This window comes from Helicoverpa zea, chromosome 13 (genome assembly GCF_022581195.2).
Source record: "Helicoverpa zea isolate HzStark_Cry1AcR chromosome 13, ilHelZeax1.1, whole genome shotgun sequence".
Lineage (NCBI taxonomy): Eukaryota > Metazoa > Arthropoda > Insecta > Lepidoptera > Noctuidae > Helicoverpa > Helicoverpa zea.
Window position 1 is genome coordinate 1,894,619 of NC_061464.1, and position 20,182 is coordinate 1,914,800.

General features: G+C 39.9%; 2 protein-coding genes across 3 annotated transcripts; both read right to left on the reverse strand.

Annotated features, from left to right (window-relative positions):
- Window positions 1-6: 6 nt before the first annotated feature.
- LOC124636035 (DNA polymerase subunit gamma-1, mitochondrial) lies at window positions 7-17,938 on the reverse strand. 2 transcript variants are annotated; one of them, XM_047171991.1, is made up of 18 exons: window positions 17,391-17,938; window positions 16,878-17,073; window positions 15,534-15,688; window positions 14,872-15,071; window positions 14,123-14,271; window positions 13,304-13,517; window positions 10,989-11,563; window positions 10,498-10,716; window positions 7,228-7,333; window positions 5,953-6,083; window positions 4,339-4,511; window positions 3,306-3,429; window positions 2,752-2,932; window positions 2,164-2,336; window positions 1,704-1,839; window positions 847-1,015; window positions 327-443; window positions 7-214 (listed from the first exon to the last, which is right to left on the reverse strand). In XM_047171991.1, the coding sequence occupies exons 1-18, from the start codon at window positions 17,681-17,683 to the stop codon at window positions 10-12; spliced, it is 3,516 nt and encodes a 1,171-aa protein (XP_047027947.1). In that variant the 5' UTR covers window positions 17,684-17,938; the 3' UTR covers window positions 7-9. The 2 variants fall into 2 exon arrangements, with proteins under 2 accessions (XP_047027947.1, XP_047027948.1); XM_047171992.1 differs by lacking the exon at window positions 17,391-17,938 and having other exon boundaries at window positions 15,534-15,675; window positions 16,878-17,014.
- A 273-nt stretch (window positions 17,939-18,211) lies between these two features.
- LOC124636036 (AP-1 complex subunit mu-1) lies at window positions 18,212-19,930 on the reverse strand. Its single transcript, XM_047171993.1, has 2 exons — window positions 19,778-19,930; window positions 18,212-19,629 (listed from the first exon to the last, which is right to left on the reverse strand). Exon 2 carries the CDS (start codon window positions 19,620-19,622, stop codon window positions 18,354-18,356), a length of 1,269 nt encoding a protein of 422 aa, XP_047027949.1. The 5' UTR covers window positions 19,623-19,629; window positions 19,778-19,930; the 3' UTR covers window positions 18,212-18,353.
- Between the last annotated feature and the right edge of the window lie 252 nt (window positions 19,931-20,182).

Here is a 20,182-nt window from a genome sequence, read left to right on the forward strand (position 1 = left end):
AATAACTTCTTAATTGACAAATTTATTTAATTTACACTTATCTAATACTTCAAATATATTCAATGATTCTCCATTAGGAATTCCGTATCCCTTATCTAAACCATGAGGGTTGGATGGCGTCATACAGTTGAGATTCGACTCTTTTCTTAGCACCTCGTCAACTTCTACTGATGTGAAGAACGCCACTGACAGGGGAAGATCGTTTAATCCAACCCTAAAAATTAAGAAAGAGAATTTGTTAAGACTATTATAAGATTCAAACCAAAGGATTATACCTCCTTAATTTTTGTCGTGCCAAAGTTCGGACTACAATAAGTCACAATTACCTTTGCGAACAAAATGCTCTCGTCAGAAGGTTGGTGATTTGCAGCGCCAGCGCAGTTTCATATTTATGTTCATCTGACACCAGATATCTGACTTCATCGTGAAAACTGAGGCAGAATCTGAAGTAAAAAAAGTAAATTTTGTAAAAGGTATGGTTCTCGCCAAACTAAATGGCGGCTCGCAACTAATTTCCGAGCACAGGTGGCATGCACTGCACATGTGGCCCTTGCGCCTGGCCCGTCCCGATGATTTAACAAACATAACTATAAATGGTTCCAGCGTTGGCTTGCGATGTCCTGAGCCTTTATTTCGCATGAATTGTACCACTTTTCACAAAAAAAAGTCTTCATTTTAAAGAGGTACCTATTACAAGTATCTCACGTAGAGCTTAGCTTTTAAGTATTAGAAATCCTGTGCTAGGAGCTCCAGCTCTTCATAATATTAGGATAAATCTATGCTGAAAACATGCTCAGTATGTGAATAAAAAGCTAAAGACTAATGACTCTAAAAAATGTACCATACCTGGCTCTAGGTGCTAAATGTGCCATGCTAGCGAGCATGAGATGCAGGAAGTCTGCGGCCGCACTCTGCACTGCCCAGTTGAGTCGCGTGCCCCCCCACCGGCCCTGCGAGTGTTCCAGCGCTCGGGACAACCGGCCTGACAGGAATGCTGTCGATGGACCCTCGGAATCTGGTGGAAAGGTAAGGCCTTTTTAGTAATTTCTATGTACAAAAAATAAATAACAAAACCTACATTTTCAATTTACAGAAACAAGTAGGTACGAGGTTATCTTCTAGCTGTTTCTTGCTTATTTAGTGTCAAATTGACTGACACTCAGGCCCATTTTCACCGACTTCATATAGGTCCGTTTTTTTTCAAAACAACTGTTCACTCAGAAATTTGATATGAAAATCATTCAAATCTATACATATAATAAAATGATAGGAAAGTCAAAACTGTACAATGAATATTTTTTTAAAAGAATACTTGGGGGGTGATCCATAATCGATTCTGAACCCAAATATGTAGTTTTTAGAATTTTTGTCTGTATGTCTGTTTGTCTGTATATTTGTCCCGGATAAACTCAAAAAGTACTGCATGGATTTAAATCAAATTTTGCATGACTATTACCTGGGGGCCGGTTCAACACATAGGCTATATATTATCACGCTATCACCTACGGGGGATGAGCAATGAACGATTAAATGCACGAGAATGCAGACGAAGTCGCGGGCAACAGCTAGTCAGTAATAAATTATTTTAAGATAACTGACGTTTATGTACCTATGTTGTCGGTGAACTTGGGCCATTGACAACATGGGAAAACATACCTACAGGATGGCAATATTTCTAACCTAACTGAGTAAATATACAGTACCAGCAATTTCTTCCAATTTGTTGAACATATCGGATTCGGTGCCTCCCACCCACTTGGGTCTTTCGAACATATCTTCTACTCTCTTCCCGCTCATTTTCGCCAGTCGCATCGCTTGGTACCCCGTCATCTCCACTGCCTGAATTAAATACAAAAAATAATAAATTCTCGTATTTTTTTTAAGGTTCCGTACCCAAGGGTAGTACAAATATACGATATTAGTATATACGAGACCGGGGTTGACTTCGCTGTTCGTCAGTCAGGCTGTAGGTATCTCATGACCCGTGATAGTTACTTGAAATTTTCACAGATGACGATGATGGAGGGTGGTTATAATTTACAAAGGGACGGACGAGCAGCAAAAATAATACCTACCTAAAATATTCTTTTTTTACGATACAACAAAAAATCTATTGAAAATAAACAAAAATATGTGACTTGGAGGATGGATTGCAATAGTTACCTGTTCATTTAAATCTTCTTCCATAAACCCTTCCATGTATTGTTTCTTGAGCTGATAGACGCGCCTGCCTTTTGTCGAAGTGAACATTTTTGCAGCCTTGCTTTTAGCTTCCGAAATCGTCATGGTAGGGTTAAATTGCTTTAACAGTCGCTCTGCAAAATTCTGACCGGCACCTATAAATTGTATGAGAGAGAGTAGAGAGAGAGAGTAATGTTGGAATAATTTCATTCATAAATAAGGGTAATTTTGGAGAATTCATGGTCCATGGACATTGATGACCGATCTTCGGACTGTGTACTTCAGGCTAAAGTACATATATAAAATTCATACTAATTCTCAGTAATCTACATTGGTTGGCACACGAAAATAAAAAGGACTCATCATCATCCTCCGAGCCTTTTTCCCAACTACGTCGGGGTCGGCTTCCAGTCTAACCGGATGTAGCTGAGTACCAGTGCTAATAAAAATAAAAAGGACTGATTTATATGAAAAAAGATATAGCCAAACCTTAAATTCAAAGACATCCTTCACCAAGGAATGATTTAAATAACCATTAATGTTTAAAATCATAACAGGCACTAAACTTACCATAAATCCTGGCGTAATTAATAACTTTAGCGTGATCTCTAGACACGGCGGCTGCAGTGGCCGTGAGGGAGTGAAGGTCGGTCTTCCGGCTCTTGTCTCCCGCGAGCACGGCCCAGCCGAACGCGCTGCCGCCGCAGAGACCTAGTGTACTGTCTCCTAAGAGAGCCGCTATCCATAACTCCTGGAATGGAAGGTTGAAGACACCGTGACATAATATTTTCCCAATTTGAAGCCAACCCCAACATAGTGAGGAAAAGGCTAGGCAAATAATGATTTTCTCAATTATGTCGGAGTCGGCTTATAGTCTAACCGGACGCATGGGTATCAGTGTTTAAAAAGAAGTGACTGTCTATCTCCTCAACCCGGTTAACCGTGGGTTACCGTGTGCTTTGTAAGTATAGTGCCGTAAGATTTGCCAATCAAATAGACTATCAACCCGACTTACCAAAAAGTACCCCGAAAGTTGAGAAGAGTTGGTTATTCAGAATCAGAATAGATTGATATAGATAGAGTTATTGGAGTTACGGTTGCTTAGTACTGTTACTTAGGCTTACCTGCGAGTCTACGTCAGCGCCCACAAACTTGTACCCAGTGGGGGCCTGTACCATCGCCCGCAGCTCCGAGCCCACGCGCTCTGCGTGCGAGTTACTGGCTGTCATCCATGTTGGCTCGCTCGCACTATTTAGGACAATATTCACTGTTTCCTTAAAGATACCGGCTTTACTGCGAGGTTTAGATAGTTAACTTTGTTCGAGATGATAGTTTAAACCTAGGGCTAAAACCGGTACCTTTTTTAAGACCACGTTTATAAGATGGTTTTCGTTGAAGCTGAAACGACGCGACCCACTGGCGTGGTAGTGGCGCGCGTCATTTCAGTTAGACGAGCCTACAAGTTGCACCTACAAGTTTACGCCTTGAAATATGAAGAAATTATTAAAAAAATATATACAGTGTTACTGGTAAGTAGACCGCATCCTTTCCGGAGGTGATAGAATAGGTCAATACGGACAAATTTGACCATGGGATACCCTGGGCAAAAGTTTCACACAAAAATCCGCAAAACGAGACTTTTAACTAATAATAAAAATTTATATGTGTACCTAGACGACTTGTAAAGAAAAGATCTTGAAATTCGATTATCTTCAAACGGGTAAACTTTTGCCCAGTGTATTCCAGGGTCAAATTTGTCCGTATTGACCTATACTATCACCTCATGAAAGGATGCGGTCTACTTACCAGTAACCCTGTATATGTACCCATACGGTCAGTTGCAAAGATTCATTAAAAATAAAGTCTCTTTAAATCTATTGCTGATTCTTTCTTGGTCAACAAGATAAACAGCAACAGATTTAATGAACCTTTAATTTAGTGGACCTTTCTGCAACCTTTGACACGTTTTACGTTGATGATGTGTAGCCATTTACACTTTTTGTCTTAATTTTTTATCATAATGCATTATACATTTTATACAATCCCGTTCCATCATGATTATTTTTCAAACAAACATCCCCCAAAAACATATTCCTTCTATTAATCCCATTTCCATGTTTATTCTATTCCTCTAATTTCTATATAGTACCTACTCACCGCCTAGTAAGAGTGCCACAGACCACAACTTGTGGTATGATGGCTCCGTACTTCTTCACGCCGCCTCTGAGAGCGGCGGGCAGCAGATAGTCCGGCAACCAGACCACTTGCTGGCTCAATATACGCTCCCGGTTGTTGCGCCAGTACGACATCATACGACCGAATGTTAGCACCTATCAGATGCAAAAAGAAAGTTCAAGGGTGGGTACAGGTGTTTCTAGAATCTGTAGAGACATTATAAAGTGGAAAAGTATATCTGTTTGCTTGAATGTGCTAATTTCAATAATTAATGGCCCAATTCAAAAAAATATTTCAGTCTTACCTCCCCACTCAGAGGCATTTGATGATTACTTAAGTCGCTCCTTAGTGACGAAATGTCATACAAATCCTTCACTAAGGAATGGCTTAAGTAACCATTAAATGTCACTGAATGGGGAGGTAAGCCAAACGTCTTAGTCATAGATTCACCTATTTTCTGAAGGGTAATCCGGAATCGTATAAAAAGCAAATCTATCTAAAAAAACATAATATTCCCCCTTTTTTCCCAACAGTAGAAGTTACTATATGTATAGTCCAGTCAAATTAAACCAAAAAAATAGTGTGAAGTTACATTCATTCACAACAAGCTGAAAATTGGTGAGATCGATTAAAATATAATACCTAATAAATACAATTTCAAAGTTCCCACTCAGCTTGTTGTGAATTTATGTAACTTCAAAGGACAATGGGCACTTTGTATGGGATTTGGTACCCGCTCCAACAGTAACGTATGATATATCATTAGAAAGGTATTTACGTGAACAATAATAAAAACTATGGGGCTTGCCTCAATTAGCTGTCCGATCAGAGTAACGATAAAAATTAAATCGACATAGAAACAAGTATGTCATCCATATATGCAAATTCATTAAGAGGCATATGTCGTCAGTATAATAATTTTAAACTCAGTTAATAGACATCTTAAATTGTTTGAGATACACTCTATTATAATCTAAAGGTTGTAATAGTCTATGGAGTCATACTACGGAAACACAATCGTCATCTGATTTGACAAAAGTTCAAAACATTTCTGAAAACACAACTAATCATTTTAGTTACATACTATCTTTAAACATACTGGCTTCCATGTACCTACACATTATATGAAATAAAGAAAAAACCTGTTATTAAAACACGATAATCATTAAACGTTAATTGATTGTAAATATTGAAAGACTTTCATCAAATACATAAGCTATATTCTGCGTGAACTGCAAAGGTTTGCGCACAGACTTTTTTTAAAGCAGTGGGCAGGCAAACATTCTAAGAAGGCCAAATTCTTGTTTTTTTGTTACTTTACCAGTTTTTATTCAATACAGTTGGATTTAAGAACTACATCTACGTTGATGATTTATGAACATTATACATTCTATTAGTCGATGTCACGCGAAATGGACAAGGAATTGGGACTAGTCGTCATAGTAAACATTTTTTGGCTTGCCAAGACCTACGCAATGGTACTAGAATCAACACTGTTGGACAGGGTACCAAAACGCCCATCGTCCTTTCTAAATTGACTGGACTAATACTATGCTTATTAGAACGAATTATTTAGTTATCTATTGCATACTTTACCTTTTCAGCTTCATTTCCCTGAGCGGAGAGCACATTTTGACTGAACATCTCCAGAAAGTCCTTCGCCAAAGGATTGCCTACTTTGTACTTCGGCCCATCTTTATGTGGCAGTCGGAGAAAATGACAGCAGCCTGAAAAAATGTTATAAAGTTTTATGTTTTAGGGACCGAACACTATGTATTTAGACGTATACTTAACTTCATTAAGGTGGCATGTAATGTCAACAACCAAATAAAATAAACACTCAAATCTCTCATACTTAACCATCAGAACTACAGAGCAAAGACTAACCTCCCCACTCAGAGACATTTAATGGTTACTTAAGCCATTCCTTAGTGAAGGATTTGTATGACATTTCGTCACTAAGGAGCGACTTAAGTTACCATTAAACGACTCTGAGTGTGGCAGTCAGACAATTACAAAAAGTGTAACTAACACAACTTTCTTTTATGATGGTAAGACGTGGTGAAACTTCATTTGGCCTATGGTGGTGCATGCGGCAGAAATTAAGAGAGTTAAGAGGAATGTGTAGTATTACGCCAATGCGTAGTGAGGAATGAGTTTATATAATACTAGCTTCTGCCAGCGGTTTCACCCGCATTCCGTGGGAACCTCTGCACGAACCCGGATAAAAAGTATAGCCTATAGCCTTCCTCGATAAATGGGCTATCTAACACCGAAAGAATTGTTCAAATCGGACCAGTAGTTCCTGAGATTAGCGCGTTCAAACAAACAAACAAACAAACTCTTCAGCTTTATAATATTAGTATAGACTAGCTTCTGCCAGCGGTTTCACCCGCATCCCGTGGGAACTACTTCCCGTACCGGGATAAAAAGTAGCCTATATCCTTCCTCGATAAATGGGCTATCTAACACTGAAAGAAATTTTCAAATCGGACCAGTAGTTCCTGAGATTAGCGCGTTCAAACAAACAAACCCTTCAGCTTTATAATATTAGTATAGATAAGAGGAAGTTTGAAAGAGGCACCAATAACCGAAAAGCTATGTGGAAACCGATTGTCATGGCATGTGATGCGGAAAAATGGGGATCATGATGTTAGGAAGGTGATGAGAATGAATGTGGACAGATACAGTGGAAGGAGACGACCAAAAAAAAAATGGATGAATTGTGTGAAAGTCGACAGGGTAGGTACTTGTGAGACGACGGCAAACAAAAGAGTGGTGAAAATGAAAACATTAGGCTGCGCCGACCCAAATAAAATAGAGATAAGAGCAGGAGGATGGTGAAAATGATGACGTGGTGAAGCTATTTACCTTGAATTTCTATCCCGGACCAGACTCCGAGGCCGTGGTACTGGTTCGCGGCGGCTTGCTCGTCAACTTTCTTCCTAGCGTAGTAGGCACGCCTGCCCAAATCTTCCTATTGAAATGTTCATGTTATTTTGTAGATAAAGAAAAGAAAGAAATTAAGTACAATTTAATTCTTAATTTCTACGTATTTATAATTTTTCTCACAATATATTTCTGTTTTTATATTTATGCATGGAGACTTGTAATTAGCAATTTGATAAGTAGCTAATATTACAGTCATTATCATTTTTGTCTTAGTTTGTAAGCCTTTTTAAAGTTAAATAAATAAATGATAAATACCTTTTTTATATTTTTGTCTAAAGGAGATCATTCAAGTGTCGAACATTTTGTACCCAAAAATGAAAGTGCCAGAAGAAAAAAATTGTAGATTCTTATAGAGAATAATGCCCTGAAGATTTTTTACTATTACAAGAATTGTCTACAATTAACCCCCAGGCTGCTATTTGACTTTGAAAATACCAAAAAATCCCACAATGTTTGGTGCATTACATTACGGCCATTAACTGGAGAAGCCAGCCGCTGCCTTCAAACGACTCCTGCCCGACCTGGGAAGTCATCAAATGACCCCCCTCTCGTTATGGGGAAGTCTGACTCTTACTGACTAAAACCCATCATGGGGAAACCAGGGCCGCGATAATCCTTTCGAAGAATCCCGCAGCCTCGATAGGCCTTGTCCCCGTAAAAATATCGTAGGATTCTTGTCGAGGATGCCTTGAAGATTTTTTACTATTATAAGGAACGTCTTCGGTTAACCCTCAGACTGCTATTTGAGTTTAAAGTGTGAGAACCGTGAATAAAAAATCTATACTTGAATGTTACGGCAAATAACGTCCACAGTATTTTTTAACTAATCGAACCTCTACCATATACCCCCCCCTCCCCTCCTGCTACACCGAGGAGACTTACTGATTTAAACCCATCATGTTTCTTCTGATAATGTACCAGGGCCGCGGTAACTCTTGCGAACAATCTCGCAGCCCTGGCAGGTTCTGACCCTAGTGGGTCCCACTCTCACGAGGGGGGACGCGGTGTCTCGGGGGGATGTCGTCTTGGCGGTGTCTCTTGACATCTCTAGCCTATCTGTCGGATAGGTCCGGTCTCAGGTCGGTGTTTCGCAGGGATCGGTTCTGGGGCCGCTCCTGTGGAACATCGGCTACGACTGGGTGCTGCGCGCCGACCTCCCTAGCGGCGTCAGCGTGGTGTACTACGCTGACGACACGCTGGTACTGGCACAGGGGAGGTCGCACCAGGAGGCGGCCGACCGGCCGACCGGCTAACATACCGCATGACGCAGGTCCTCACCGGACACGGTTGTTTCGGGAGGTACCTGCATCGAATCGGTCGTGAGGAGGCGCCCGGGTGTCACCACTGTGCGGATAGCCCCGAGGACACGGTGAACCACATAGTCCAGGAGTGCTCTGCGTAGGAAGGGCACCGCCGGGTCCTCGTAGAGGCTTTAGGCGGCGGCGACCTCTCGCGTCCGGCCCTGGTTCAGGCCATGGTCCGGGGCGAGAGGGAATGGAATGTCGTCGCCTCCTTCTGCGAAGCGGTCATGCTCGAGAAGGAGGGGGCGAAACGCCAGAGAGTTCGCACCTCTCATTCCGACCGCCACGCCAGGTAGACACCACGGGCGCCGGGTGTCGCGAGATGACTCCCGGCCACCGTAGGCGTGGGTCTGTGGGCGGTGAGTTCGGGTGGCTCATCGTCCCTCTGCTTAGACGACAGACCCGTGTCGACGGCGCGCGTTGTTCCACGCGCTCCTCAAAGAGATGTCAGCAACCCCAGCGGGGCCCAGTAGGGCCAAGGCCTGCCGGGGCTGCGGGTTGTTCGAAAGAGATACCGCGGCCCTGGCACATAAAAGGCCTACGACGCAACACGATGGTTTTTAGTCAGTAAGAGTCTGACATTCCCTCGCCGCTGCTAACCCATAGCGGGCACAAATGACCCCTTCATTTAATGATTCTTGACGTCGTTAAAAAAAAGACATCCCATTCCCCCTCGCCCCTATAGAATTTCGAGTGGCTCAGCGTCCCTCCGTCTCTCTCTTGGAGACAACAGGTATCGGCGGCGTGCATTGTTCATGCCCCCCTTAGAGAGTCAGCAAACCCCAGGTGGCCAAAACCTACCGGGGATGCGAGATTGTTCGAATGAGTTACCGCGGCTCTGGTACATTATCAGAAGGAACATGATGGGTTTAAATCAGTAAGTCTCCTCGGTGTAGCAGGAGGGGGGTATATGGTAGAGGTTCGATTAGTTAAAAAAATACTTTGGAAGTTATTTGCCGTAACATTCAAGTATAGATTTTTTATTCACGGTTCTCACACTTTTAATCAAATAGCAGTCTGAGGGTTAACCGAAGACGTTCCTTATAACAGAAAATATCTTCAGGGCATCCTCGACAAGAATCCTACGATATTTTTGCGGGGACAAGGCCTATTGGGGCTGCGGGATTCTTCGAAAGGATTATCGCGGCCCTGGTTTCCCCATGATGGGTTTTAGTCAGTAAGAGTCAGACTTCCCCATAACGAGAGGGGGGTCATTTGATGACTTCCCAGGTCGGGCAGGAGTCGTTTGAAGGCAGCGGCTGGCTTCTCCAGTTAATGGCCGTAATGTAATGCACCAAACATTGTGGGATTTTTTGGTATTTTCAAAGTCAAATAGCAGCCTGGGGGTTAATTGTAGACAATTCTTGTAATAGTAAAAAATCTTCAGGGCATTATTCTCTACAAGAATCCACTATTTTTTTTCTTCTGGCCGGCACTTTCAGTTTTGGGTACGAAATGAATGTTGTCCTTTCTTTTCAAAAATGGTTATTAGTCTGTATTGGTTATTGGTATACTCAATGGTTAATAGCTACTATTAATGATAAAGACTACACCTAGTTCTAGCAGAAGATAAGATTTAAGAAGATACAACTTAGGTTAGCCGCAAATGGCCGATTACACCTAGCTATAGTCGGCTAAACCTATCTAGGTCTATTATATGGTTCAAATAGCTGTTCTCCGCGGTTTAACCCGCGTCCCGAGTGAGTATTTTTCATTAAATAATAAGTATCCTATGTTCATTCTAATACCACCAAGAATTTGTGTATAAAGTTTCATGATGATCGGTTAGGTAGTTTTTGCGTTAAAGCGTAGCAAACAAACGGACTTTCGCATTTATAATATTAGTAGGATACATATCTGTATTTACTAGATCCCAAACATAACTTACCTCAACAGTTTTAGGCAACAAGTGCACATCAGGTTGGAAGTCGGTGTCCTTGCAAAACGTCAAGGGGCACGACTTCAATAGTTCTTCTATTGGTACCAGCGGTTCTTCGGCATCTTCACTATGCTGTCGACTGTATGGGACGAGAAACCCCCAGCCTTCGGACTTAATATAGTGGAGGGGGTAACCCTCCCAGGATAAGCGAAGGAGTTTTGGTGTTATCTGTAATGGTGATTTAAAGAATATAGAAAAAACATGTTTTGTATACCTGAAGTAACTCGGAATCGAAAAGAAATAATTACTTTTTCGAAAATGTTGACTGTTAGAGGCTTGCAAATACTTTTTTGATGACGATGATTGGCTCCTGTAACACAGGTCTCACTTAGCTCAGGAGCCAGGGCTTCCAATATAATTGTACCTTATTTTATGACTTAAAATCCTGTGAATTAAAATCTCCTTACTAAATAAATAAAAACATATCAAAAGACACTTACTTGCATACTAGTAGTTATATTATTAGCTCCAGGTGTCCAATCAGGGTCCTTTCCGGGTTTAGTACACAGTTTTCTATACCAAGCCGGATAGCCGGCTAAATATGGCCTTTTCACAGGCAACAGTTCTCCTAATTCAAACAGATATTCAAACTCTTTGCTCAAAGTCTCATCAACTTTCACGTCTTTTTTTCTAGCTCTGTTCTCCATACATTGTAGGTATTCTTCATTCAAAATTTTGAATTTCGATAAATCAGGCTCCACATTTTCGCTTGGCGATTCATTTTTGATTTCGGGAGTTCTATTTTTAAAATCACTAGCTTTTTGGTCTTTGTTTTCGCTTTCTACTACAGTTTTCTTCTTCTTGGTTTGTTTTTTTAATTTCAAAGTTTGTACCGACCAGTCTTGGTCCCACATCCACAAATCTTTTTTGTAGGAATTATCGGCCATCATTCGACAAGCTTCGTCGGCTTTCCGTGATAACAGCTGTCGGGATTCCAATTTTAAATCCTCGAAGACTGTTTCTGCTGAGTCTATGTATTGCATCCAGTTGGAGTTAACTGGTAAGTATGCAGATCCTGGTAAACGAAGGAGCAGAAAATGTGTGAGAGAGTGTTTTCAAGTAAAAATATGTTATTGATAAAGACGTGTTCAACCCAACCTTGATAATGTGGGCGCAAAGAAATGTGATGGTATTCTTTTCGTGAGAATTCTATTTCATTGGTTCACTTTAATTAAACCATAGGGTTGAGATTTTTTTATAAATAACATGTTTTTCCATGCAATACAATTTATCTGTTTACTGATTTCTTTCTCAGAAGTTGTGGTTACACTTCGAGTAATTGGATCAAATTCTATCCACATAAACAAAACATGAAACTAATGCCTGTCTGACCTCCTCAACCCAGTAACCCTGACAATCTCAATCTCATCTCATCAATCAATCGATACACATAGCCTTTTCCTGACAGTGTTGGGGTCGGCTTCCAGTCTAACCGGAAGCAGCTGATCAGTGTGTTACAAGGGACGACTATCTGACCTCCTCAACCCAGTTACCCGGGCCACCCAATACCCAGTAAGAGTAGTTGTCAGACTTCTACCCGTAACGACTGCCAAAGATGTTCAAATGACAATCAGCCAGTTATTAGTTCAGTTATCCATCAACAGCAAAATCATTGCTAGTGATGAAAATCAGCGCTGGGACTCTGTCTCGGATCGGGCCGCAGCATTATGCTGAGCGAGGGCCGTATTGCGCTTTTTAAGTCGCATATTTTTGCTTTCAATTTTGTTTTTCTTTCTTATATCCCTACTAATATTATAATTGCGAAAGTAACTCTGTCTATCTGTCTGTTACGCTTTCGCGTCTAAACCACTGAACTGATTTTAATAAAATTTGGTACAGAGATAGAGTTGACCTTGAGAAAGAAAATAGTATAGTTTTTATCCCGGACTTTTGAAGAGTCCTCTTGGAAACGCGATGTAACCGAACTCGACGCAGGCGAAGCCGCAGGCGGAGGCTAGCGTTTCTATATGTTAAGTGTATAATTATGCCTCTTTTACACGTGCAATTAACTTATTATAGTAAGTTCAACTCAGTCGTGCGCGCGGCCTTATGTGTGGGTAACCCTTGTACATATACAGTGACTTTGTGTGCGTGACAAGAGGTACAGTCGGGTACTAATGATTCTAAATCGCTACTTAAAAAATCAAATGATGAATTTTCGGATTTGCTACTCTCCAAGGTGAATTATAAATTCTGACTCCATGTCAAAATGTCTATAGCATTCTTCTTTTTTCTTACATGTCGACAAGTATTACCCAACATCCCTTCATCAATTTGACTTATACGTTCATTTATGAGTTTCATTATTTCCGTCTTATTTTGGTCGACATTATGCGAAGCAATATATTTTTTTTTAATTCCCCACACATTTTGTTTACATTATTATATTTATTGTCTGCGTACCCCGAGCTAGAAAATATGTAAGGAGAATTTAAATCATCTTAGATATTTCACCTCATTTATTTCTTAGATACTGTCAATGTAAATTTGAAAAGACGAAAATAATGAAAAACTATATTTAATAATAAAAAGCTTTGAATGTTGTTTCTCCTTAATAATTTCTCCGTGAATAACTAGTATTTTCGTAAGCGACTGTACCCATAACAAAAAGCGATAAGAACACGTCATCCTCGGACGACGTCACTGTCACACGAATGAAAGTTGTATATTTACAAGCCGACGCACACATAGGGCCGCGCGCAAATCTGAGTTGAACTATCTATATCTTTCTTTTTAAATCAAATAAGTAGCTTACCTAACTCCAACATGCCAGCCAACGTGACAGGGTGGGGGAATCTTTGCAAGAACAAAGGCAGTAGTTCCTTCAATACATCATGTGTAGCTACCACGTCATTGGCACAGTACTGCATCAACATCTGGAAGTTATCATGAACATCTTGCAAGGTGCCTTCAACGAATATGTCTCTCGTTTCTTTGTCTACAGGAGTGCCGCAGTATAACTTGTGCACCTGGAATGAATACATTCTATAGTTGCCGGCACGGATATTGAGCTTTCGGTGGAAGAGTGGGGATCGCTTTGCGCACTGTACATATAAGGTAAAAAAACAAAAAATCGCTTCTGCGCAGGTGAAGGTCAGGGCTCAATATCCGTGCCAATAACTATACTATTATTTAATTTTTAGTTTTTTTTTTTTACTTTGCATGGATTAATATCTGAATTTTCAGAATAATATATAGCTGTTTTTATCCGGGAGCCTGAAGTATTTTCTACGGGCGATGAAATCGCAGGAAATAGCTGGTATGTAATATACGTATACTTATCTAATAAAGAGGAAACGTTTTTTTGATTCTTTGCTTGTACACGCTTAAGGGTCCGAAAGTATTGAACTGAAAAATTTGTTGACGGGTGGAAAGGTACCGAGTAAGGTAGGCTATGTTTTATCCCGGGACGGGAAGTTTACCCGGGACGCGGGTGAAGCCGCGGGAAAACGGCTAGTAATATATATCTGCATTTTACAAGCATGTAAAATAATTTCTGCATTATGGGACATTATGCTTTTTTGCGCAAAATCGCTAGCGCAAAGTAGCGCAAAACAGTAATAGTTGCGCTAACCTCGCTAAGGTTGTTAAGGGAGCTGATCTCGATCCAGTCGTCGTCTGAAGGGTGCGGTTCCTTGTTTTTCGCTTTGAGCACTGTTCGCTGGTAGCTGGTGACTCCACTCACACACGTGTGCATAGACATCGTGTCCATGAAACGTACTCCTGTTAAAAATAATTTTTAGACATGTACAAAAGACCAATTATTGAAAAAATGGGTCGGCTCGGCCCAGATTTACGGGGTTATTCCCGCTCGGTAACACCCTTTCGTCAACACTGTTGACGATCGGGAAAAAAAAGTTTCGTTCGTTCGCAGTGTCCATGAATGCTGGTTTTTATTTTTAAAATATGGAAATAAAATGTCATGGATTTTTAAAATGTTTTTATGGATTATGTTAGATCTTTTAAAACACAATTAACTAGAAAATGAAAGTGGCCTTATCATGTGCATAATAACCATTTTACACTAAAATAATAAGTAGCGTTCGTCAACACTGCGAACGAACGAAACTTTTTTTTCCCGATCGTCAACAGTGTTGATGAAAGGGTGTTACCGAGCGGGAATAACCCGATTTACGCTGTGTCCAAACGAAACTGATTGTCAGCCGCCGAATATCAGCATCTATGCATGTTACGCGTAACGGTAAACGGTAAGACGTGAACGAAAAAGTCGGAAAAAGTGAATATGTATGGAAATACAATAAACTGCGTAACGTTCGCTCACATTAGGTGGCTGACAGTCAGTTTGGTATTTTCAATATTTACCTGTCCTATCCAACCAGTACTGTTCTTTAATCTTAGCTCTGTCAAAAGACACATTATGGCTGACCACAATCCTGCTTCTGCTGAGGTCTCCAAATGGCTTATTACCATCAGTCTCCAATGGTATCAGATCATCGTAGTTTATGTTGTCAAACACTCTATGGTGATCCCCATTTGCAAGTGGTGGACTTATCCAGCCATACCTGCAACACCAAAATATTGCAAACAGTTAGCAAGACTGAACTTTAAATCTGTAATAGTACCTTTTAGACAGAATGGTTATCAATGATTAGGTACATGTTCAATGTAGGAGAATAAGCATTTAACCAGCAGTGGTAGAATTAACTACCAACAATTTACCATCAGTGCAATTTTATATATTTACTGTTTTATATGATAAATGCAAACATCTGTCTCTCTGGCTTTCGCACCAATACTATTGATTTAATTGTGGCACAATTATAGACTCTAGAACACAATAAGGGATACAGGCTCAATCATCCAATATTCCTACATGTACTGCTCTAAATAGCGATGCAAATGTACAATTGTACATTTCCTGTCCAAGTTATTATTCAGGGAGATGTGACATTCCGACTGTCTACAGCAAAAGAGACTTTGTTTTATATACTAAGTATTGATAACAAGATCACCCAAGTACACACCAAGCATCAGAGGACACAGCACAGGCCAGGGTGGGCCTCTTGCCGGCAGACATGAGGACTTCCACATCGAAAACCAGTGCATCATCAGGTGGACAAGGAACTTGCTCCTGAGATTTACCTGAATATCTAGTCCAGCCTGCAACTTTGGACCATTTCTATGAAATAAATACATCTATTAAAAAAATGTTTTATGGATTGTATTGCACAATAAGGGAGGTTAGAAGGAAAAAAACAAACAAACAAAACGGATAAGTGCGAGTCGGACTCGCGCATGAAGGGTTCCGTACCATTATTTAGAAAATGAGCAAAATTAAAAATCACGTTTGTTGTATGGGAGCCCCCCAAAATATTTGTCGGAGGCGTCATCAGGATGCCACTATCGTCCGACATCAGTTAGGGTAATCAAGCAAAGAGATAACTCAAAGAAACTCAAACGTTTATTCAAATTAGTCAGAACAAAAGATAGCCCCCAAAACGCCCGCCCTTCGCCACTTCCTATGTGTTTTGGCTGGGGAGAAGAAGTGACGGAACAAACTCCCCAGCAACACATGTCTGTCTGTTAGGTTAGAAGAACCATTACAAAACAAAAATCATAAGACGCTTTACAATAAGTTTAGGTACTACAACGCTAGGCAATAACACTAGGTACACTACACGTAACGAAAGGCAGTAACACAACGACTCCACGAAGACTCGACGAAGCCTCGACCAAGACTGAGGTCCGCGGACGCCACGCTGACCGCCACGACTCTGCCAAGCGCGCCAAAATGTTGTTTCACCGGAAACGCCACCAGAGGGCGCGCTTGCGTGACGTTTAGTGTCCGTACTAATGACAGTCTCCAACATATTTATTTAATTTTAGTTTTCAGTATTTGTTCTTATAGCGGCAACAAAAATACATCATCTGTGAAAATTTCAGCTCTCTAACTATCACGGTTCAAGAGATACAGCCTGGTGACAGACGGACGGATAGACAGAGGAGCGAAAACTTTGGGTACAGAACCCTAAAAAAGGGTTTTGTGTCCCAAATGTTCCTTTTATTGTGGTTAGAAAATTGGGTCTACGCAGATGTATAAAGATGAACTCTGAGGGTAATTTTAGTACTGGAACCATAGTGAAATGTAACAAGGTAGGAATATTTAGTAAATATCAACTTACTGATAAGTGCCATGGCAACATAAAAAACAGCACTCTCAACTGAGATGAATTTGGTTATAGATAATATTATGAACCTTGATAATATGCTTGTTGGCTACTTAATAAGGTTCTTAAATGGCTATGGTTTGCAGACAGACCTTGTAAAAAGAGAACAGTAAAAAGGTAGGTACATATATATTTATATACCTTTGGCATTGGTGGCAATTCAGATGTAGCTAATCGCTGCAATAATTCTCTGTAAGGTGCGCTCTGTTTCTTCCCAATATTATAAAAATGTTCCACGATATCATTGCCTTCAAGTTTCGGCAACTTTAACTCTACGTCGGGTAGATGACTGCATTTCTGATAGTCTATTCCATGTTTTAAAAGATTATTTTGGCAACTGAAAAAAAAACAAAAAATAAATGGTACCTCAGTCTGTCAAAATAAGGAAACCCGTGCAGGAAGGGAAGGGAACCCGTCCTGTAATATATAATAAGTAGAAAAATAGTTAAGCTTACTATTTTTAACTATAGGTACAGATACCGGCACGGATATTGGGCTCTCGGCGGAAGAGTGGGGATCGCTTTGCGCACCCGTACGCATAAGGCAATAAGGCAGTAAATCGCTTCTGGGCAGGTGAAGGTCATGGCCCGATATCCGTGCCGATAACTGTAAATAAAATAGTAGGATATGCTAAGGAAAGAGTGTTTTGTTTACCTTTTTATAACATCAGGATCTACACTCTGACTAGGAGTTTTAAACAACTGTTCGTATATATTCTTTGAAATCATTTGTATGTTCACCTCATTGACTCTAAATTCCTTAGAATTATTGCTAATCATGTTTTCTTCCTTCTTTTTTTCAGTTTTGAGGTTAGCGTCTTCATTTTCTCGTTTTTTTTTCTTTATAATCACAACTTCACTGGAAGGCAGTAAATTACAATACAGTCTGTTATTATAATTTCGTAATTTACCATATTTATGCCGAAATATTTGCTTGCTACTTCTCATTTTTATTTAGCAAATCCAAAACAAACATTCGCGGGATTTCATCAGTTTCATGACATGACAGTTGCTGCTTTTGACATTAATTATTCCGTTCAAAAACTTAATTTTCTCGTTTAACGACACTTCAATTTCATTTAATTACAGGCCTGCAACGTCTCTATCTAGATCCATTACTTCCAACGGTGCGAAGAAATATCATAATGAATTTCTATGTGAAACTATTTAAAAATGCCTGATCATCAATTTTACTGATAATCGTAATCGTTCAGGAATTATATTCTGAGAAAGGAAGTAGATAGGTATATGTAGGTATGTGCAGTAAACACAGTCAGGTATGAACAATGAATCATCAGGACCTTTTATAGTAAGCACATAAAATAAAAGCATCAGTGATAAGATTGATGGCTTGATAAATAATTTATAATGAATCTTTAATGGTAATTGAAAATAGTTAGTCTCTTTATATAGGCCAAGGATAGGATAAGGATATAGGTAGTCTAAAAAACTTGTGTAGACCAATAAAATAAACTATTATTTTGAAGAATATTAATTTATTGTAGTCAAAACAAATACATAATACTACTTTAATACCTATATTTAATAATGCAAAATAGACAACTTGTAAATAACATAATATGGTGCTTCTTAAATCTATGGAATGTAATATAAATGATTAGTTAGTTCTTAGTTGATAGTCTCCATTCTGTGTGATATACCGCACCCAAGGTAAAGCTTGATATCCACTCTTCTCAATGATCTTCAAGTATCTGACTTGAATACCAGAAGTAGTGAAGTAGGGGATTTCAAATTTAACCTGTATTGGTGGCTTTCCATCAACTTCTTCACACTCAACTGATGGTAAACCAAAGTGAGCTCTCATTAAGTATTCCTTGCCTCCAGGGAATGATTTAATTGACCAAGTTATGGCATTTTGTTCAGGAGTGTATTTCACACTGCCAATGGTAGTTTTGAACTTAGGAGAATCAGCATCAGCTGGGACAGGTATAATAATCTCAACATTATTGGCAGTCGAACGCCTCTTGAACTGAGACTTGGCCTTGATCATGTACTCAACTCTGGAGTGAGCATGGCGCTCAATGACTGACTCAATCCAGATCAAAGGCTTAACATGAGTGTTCAATCTGTACGACATCAACTCAAATTCACCATCAGGGGGAATAAAAGAAATTGTCCTGTCATTCTCAAAACGTGATAATCTAACACACTGGTGGAATTTAACATCTTCAAGCTCAACAGACTTAGATTTTCCTCTGCCAGTGCTCTCAAACAGAACCTTATCATTCAAACCAAGACGCAATTCAGGCATGCCAGACAAGTAAACTCTCATTTTAATTGCTCCTACAATCTCACTTCTTAATACATTGCCGTTACAGTTAGCCAAGAGGTTGACAGACTCAATAACATCTAAGAAGACTTCATTCTTCCTGTACTTGATACCCTCAGACCTCCAAGAGACAGCATTTGTCACAGCCATTGGTATGCGCGGCTGCATTTCCAGTTTATGTCCTTCCTGTGTTATATATTCTTGCAGTATCTTACTGTCTGTGGTTTGTGGGTATCCAAAGTCAATCAGTTCATCCAGCAGCTCGTATATGACCACAAAGTTGTCCCTAATGCTCTCTTCTTCCAATTCTTTAAAATATTCTGTCATGACTTCAACAATTTTGTACAGGAATACAAAAACGAGTGCTATATTTGCATTTTTCCTGGTAGTAGACACTATATACAAGTTGTTGGTTTTGATGTAAGCAAAGGTGCACTCGCTAGTTTGTAACAGTGGAGTGAGCATACCTTCTTCCTCTTTCTCCATGAGCAAAGGCATGAATTTGTCTATGATGCCCAAGTCAACATCCCCGCGGTAATTCCTCGAAATGAGGACTTTGCCTTTCACATCCAATATATATATCGCTGAAGAAGACATTTTGTAGCTGAAATGAGACAACCATCATGTTACCTTTGGCGAAATAAGATACGTAATGAATTTAACTTAATTTTGGAAAAAGGTGTGTAATGAACTTATTTATGTTGCTACAACTATGTAATATGTTGAATTAATTAACGGACATAAGTACTTACGTGAAATTCACAACTTTTTGGATATTATTTCTACATTATCTCCAGCAAACATACGTGTGAAATTATCTTTCACGCGTTACACGTAGAATTTGTAGGCAATAATTGCATCAACTTGACAACAGGACAGGGTATTAAGAGTAAGCGAAATAGCAACATAAGTCATGCTTCAACCCATGAGAAACACTCTAAAGACATGAAACGCGTTAGCAAAATGTCGCCAGTACAAATAAATCACTTCGGCATTTTAACACCACCACCGTGGACCACCTAACGGGTTTTCATTCCCATACTGCGAATCTTTCTATTACTTTCGCAGTTTTGTCTAAACCAAATCAAATGTTTTGTACACAGAGAACTACTCACCGTAAAACAGTCGACGCTGACCGCCTCCAGCGCGAGCGGGGC

Coding starts and splice junctions, on each gene's coding strand:
- LOC124636035 (XM_047171991.1), bottom strand. CDS start 17,683: ATGAGAAGTAGCAAGCAAATATTTCGGCATAAATATGGTAAATTACGA. Junction 14,272..14,871: donor GTACTGGTTGGATAGGACAG/GTAAATATTGAA, acceptor TATTTTTAACAG/GAGTACGTTTCATGGACACG. Junction 2,933..3,305: donor GCGCTGACGTAGACTCGCAG/GTAAGCCTAAGT, acceptor CTTCCATTCCAG/GAGTTATGGATAGCGGCTCT.
- LOC124636036 (XM_047171993.1), bottom strand. CDS start 19,622: ATGTCTTCTTCAGCGATATATATATTGGATGTGAAAGGCAAAGTCCTC.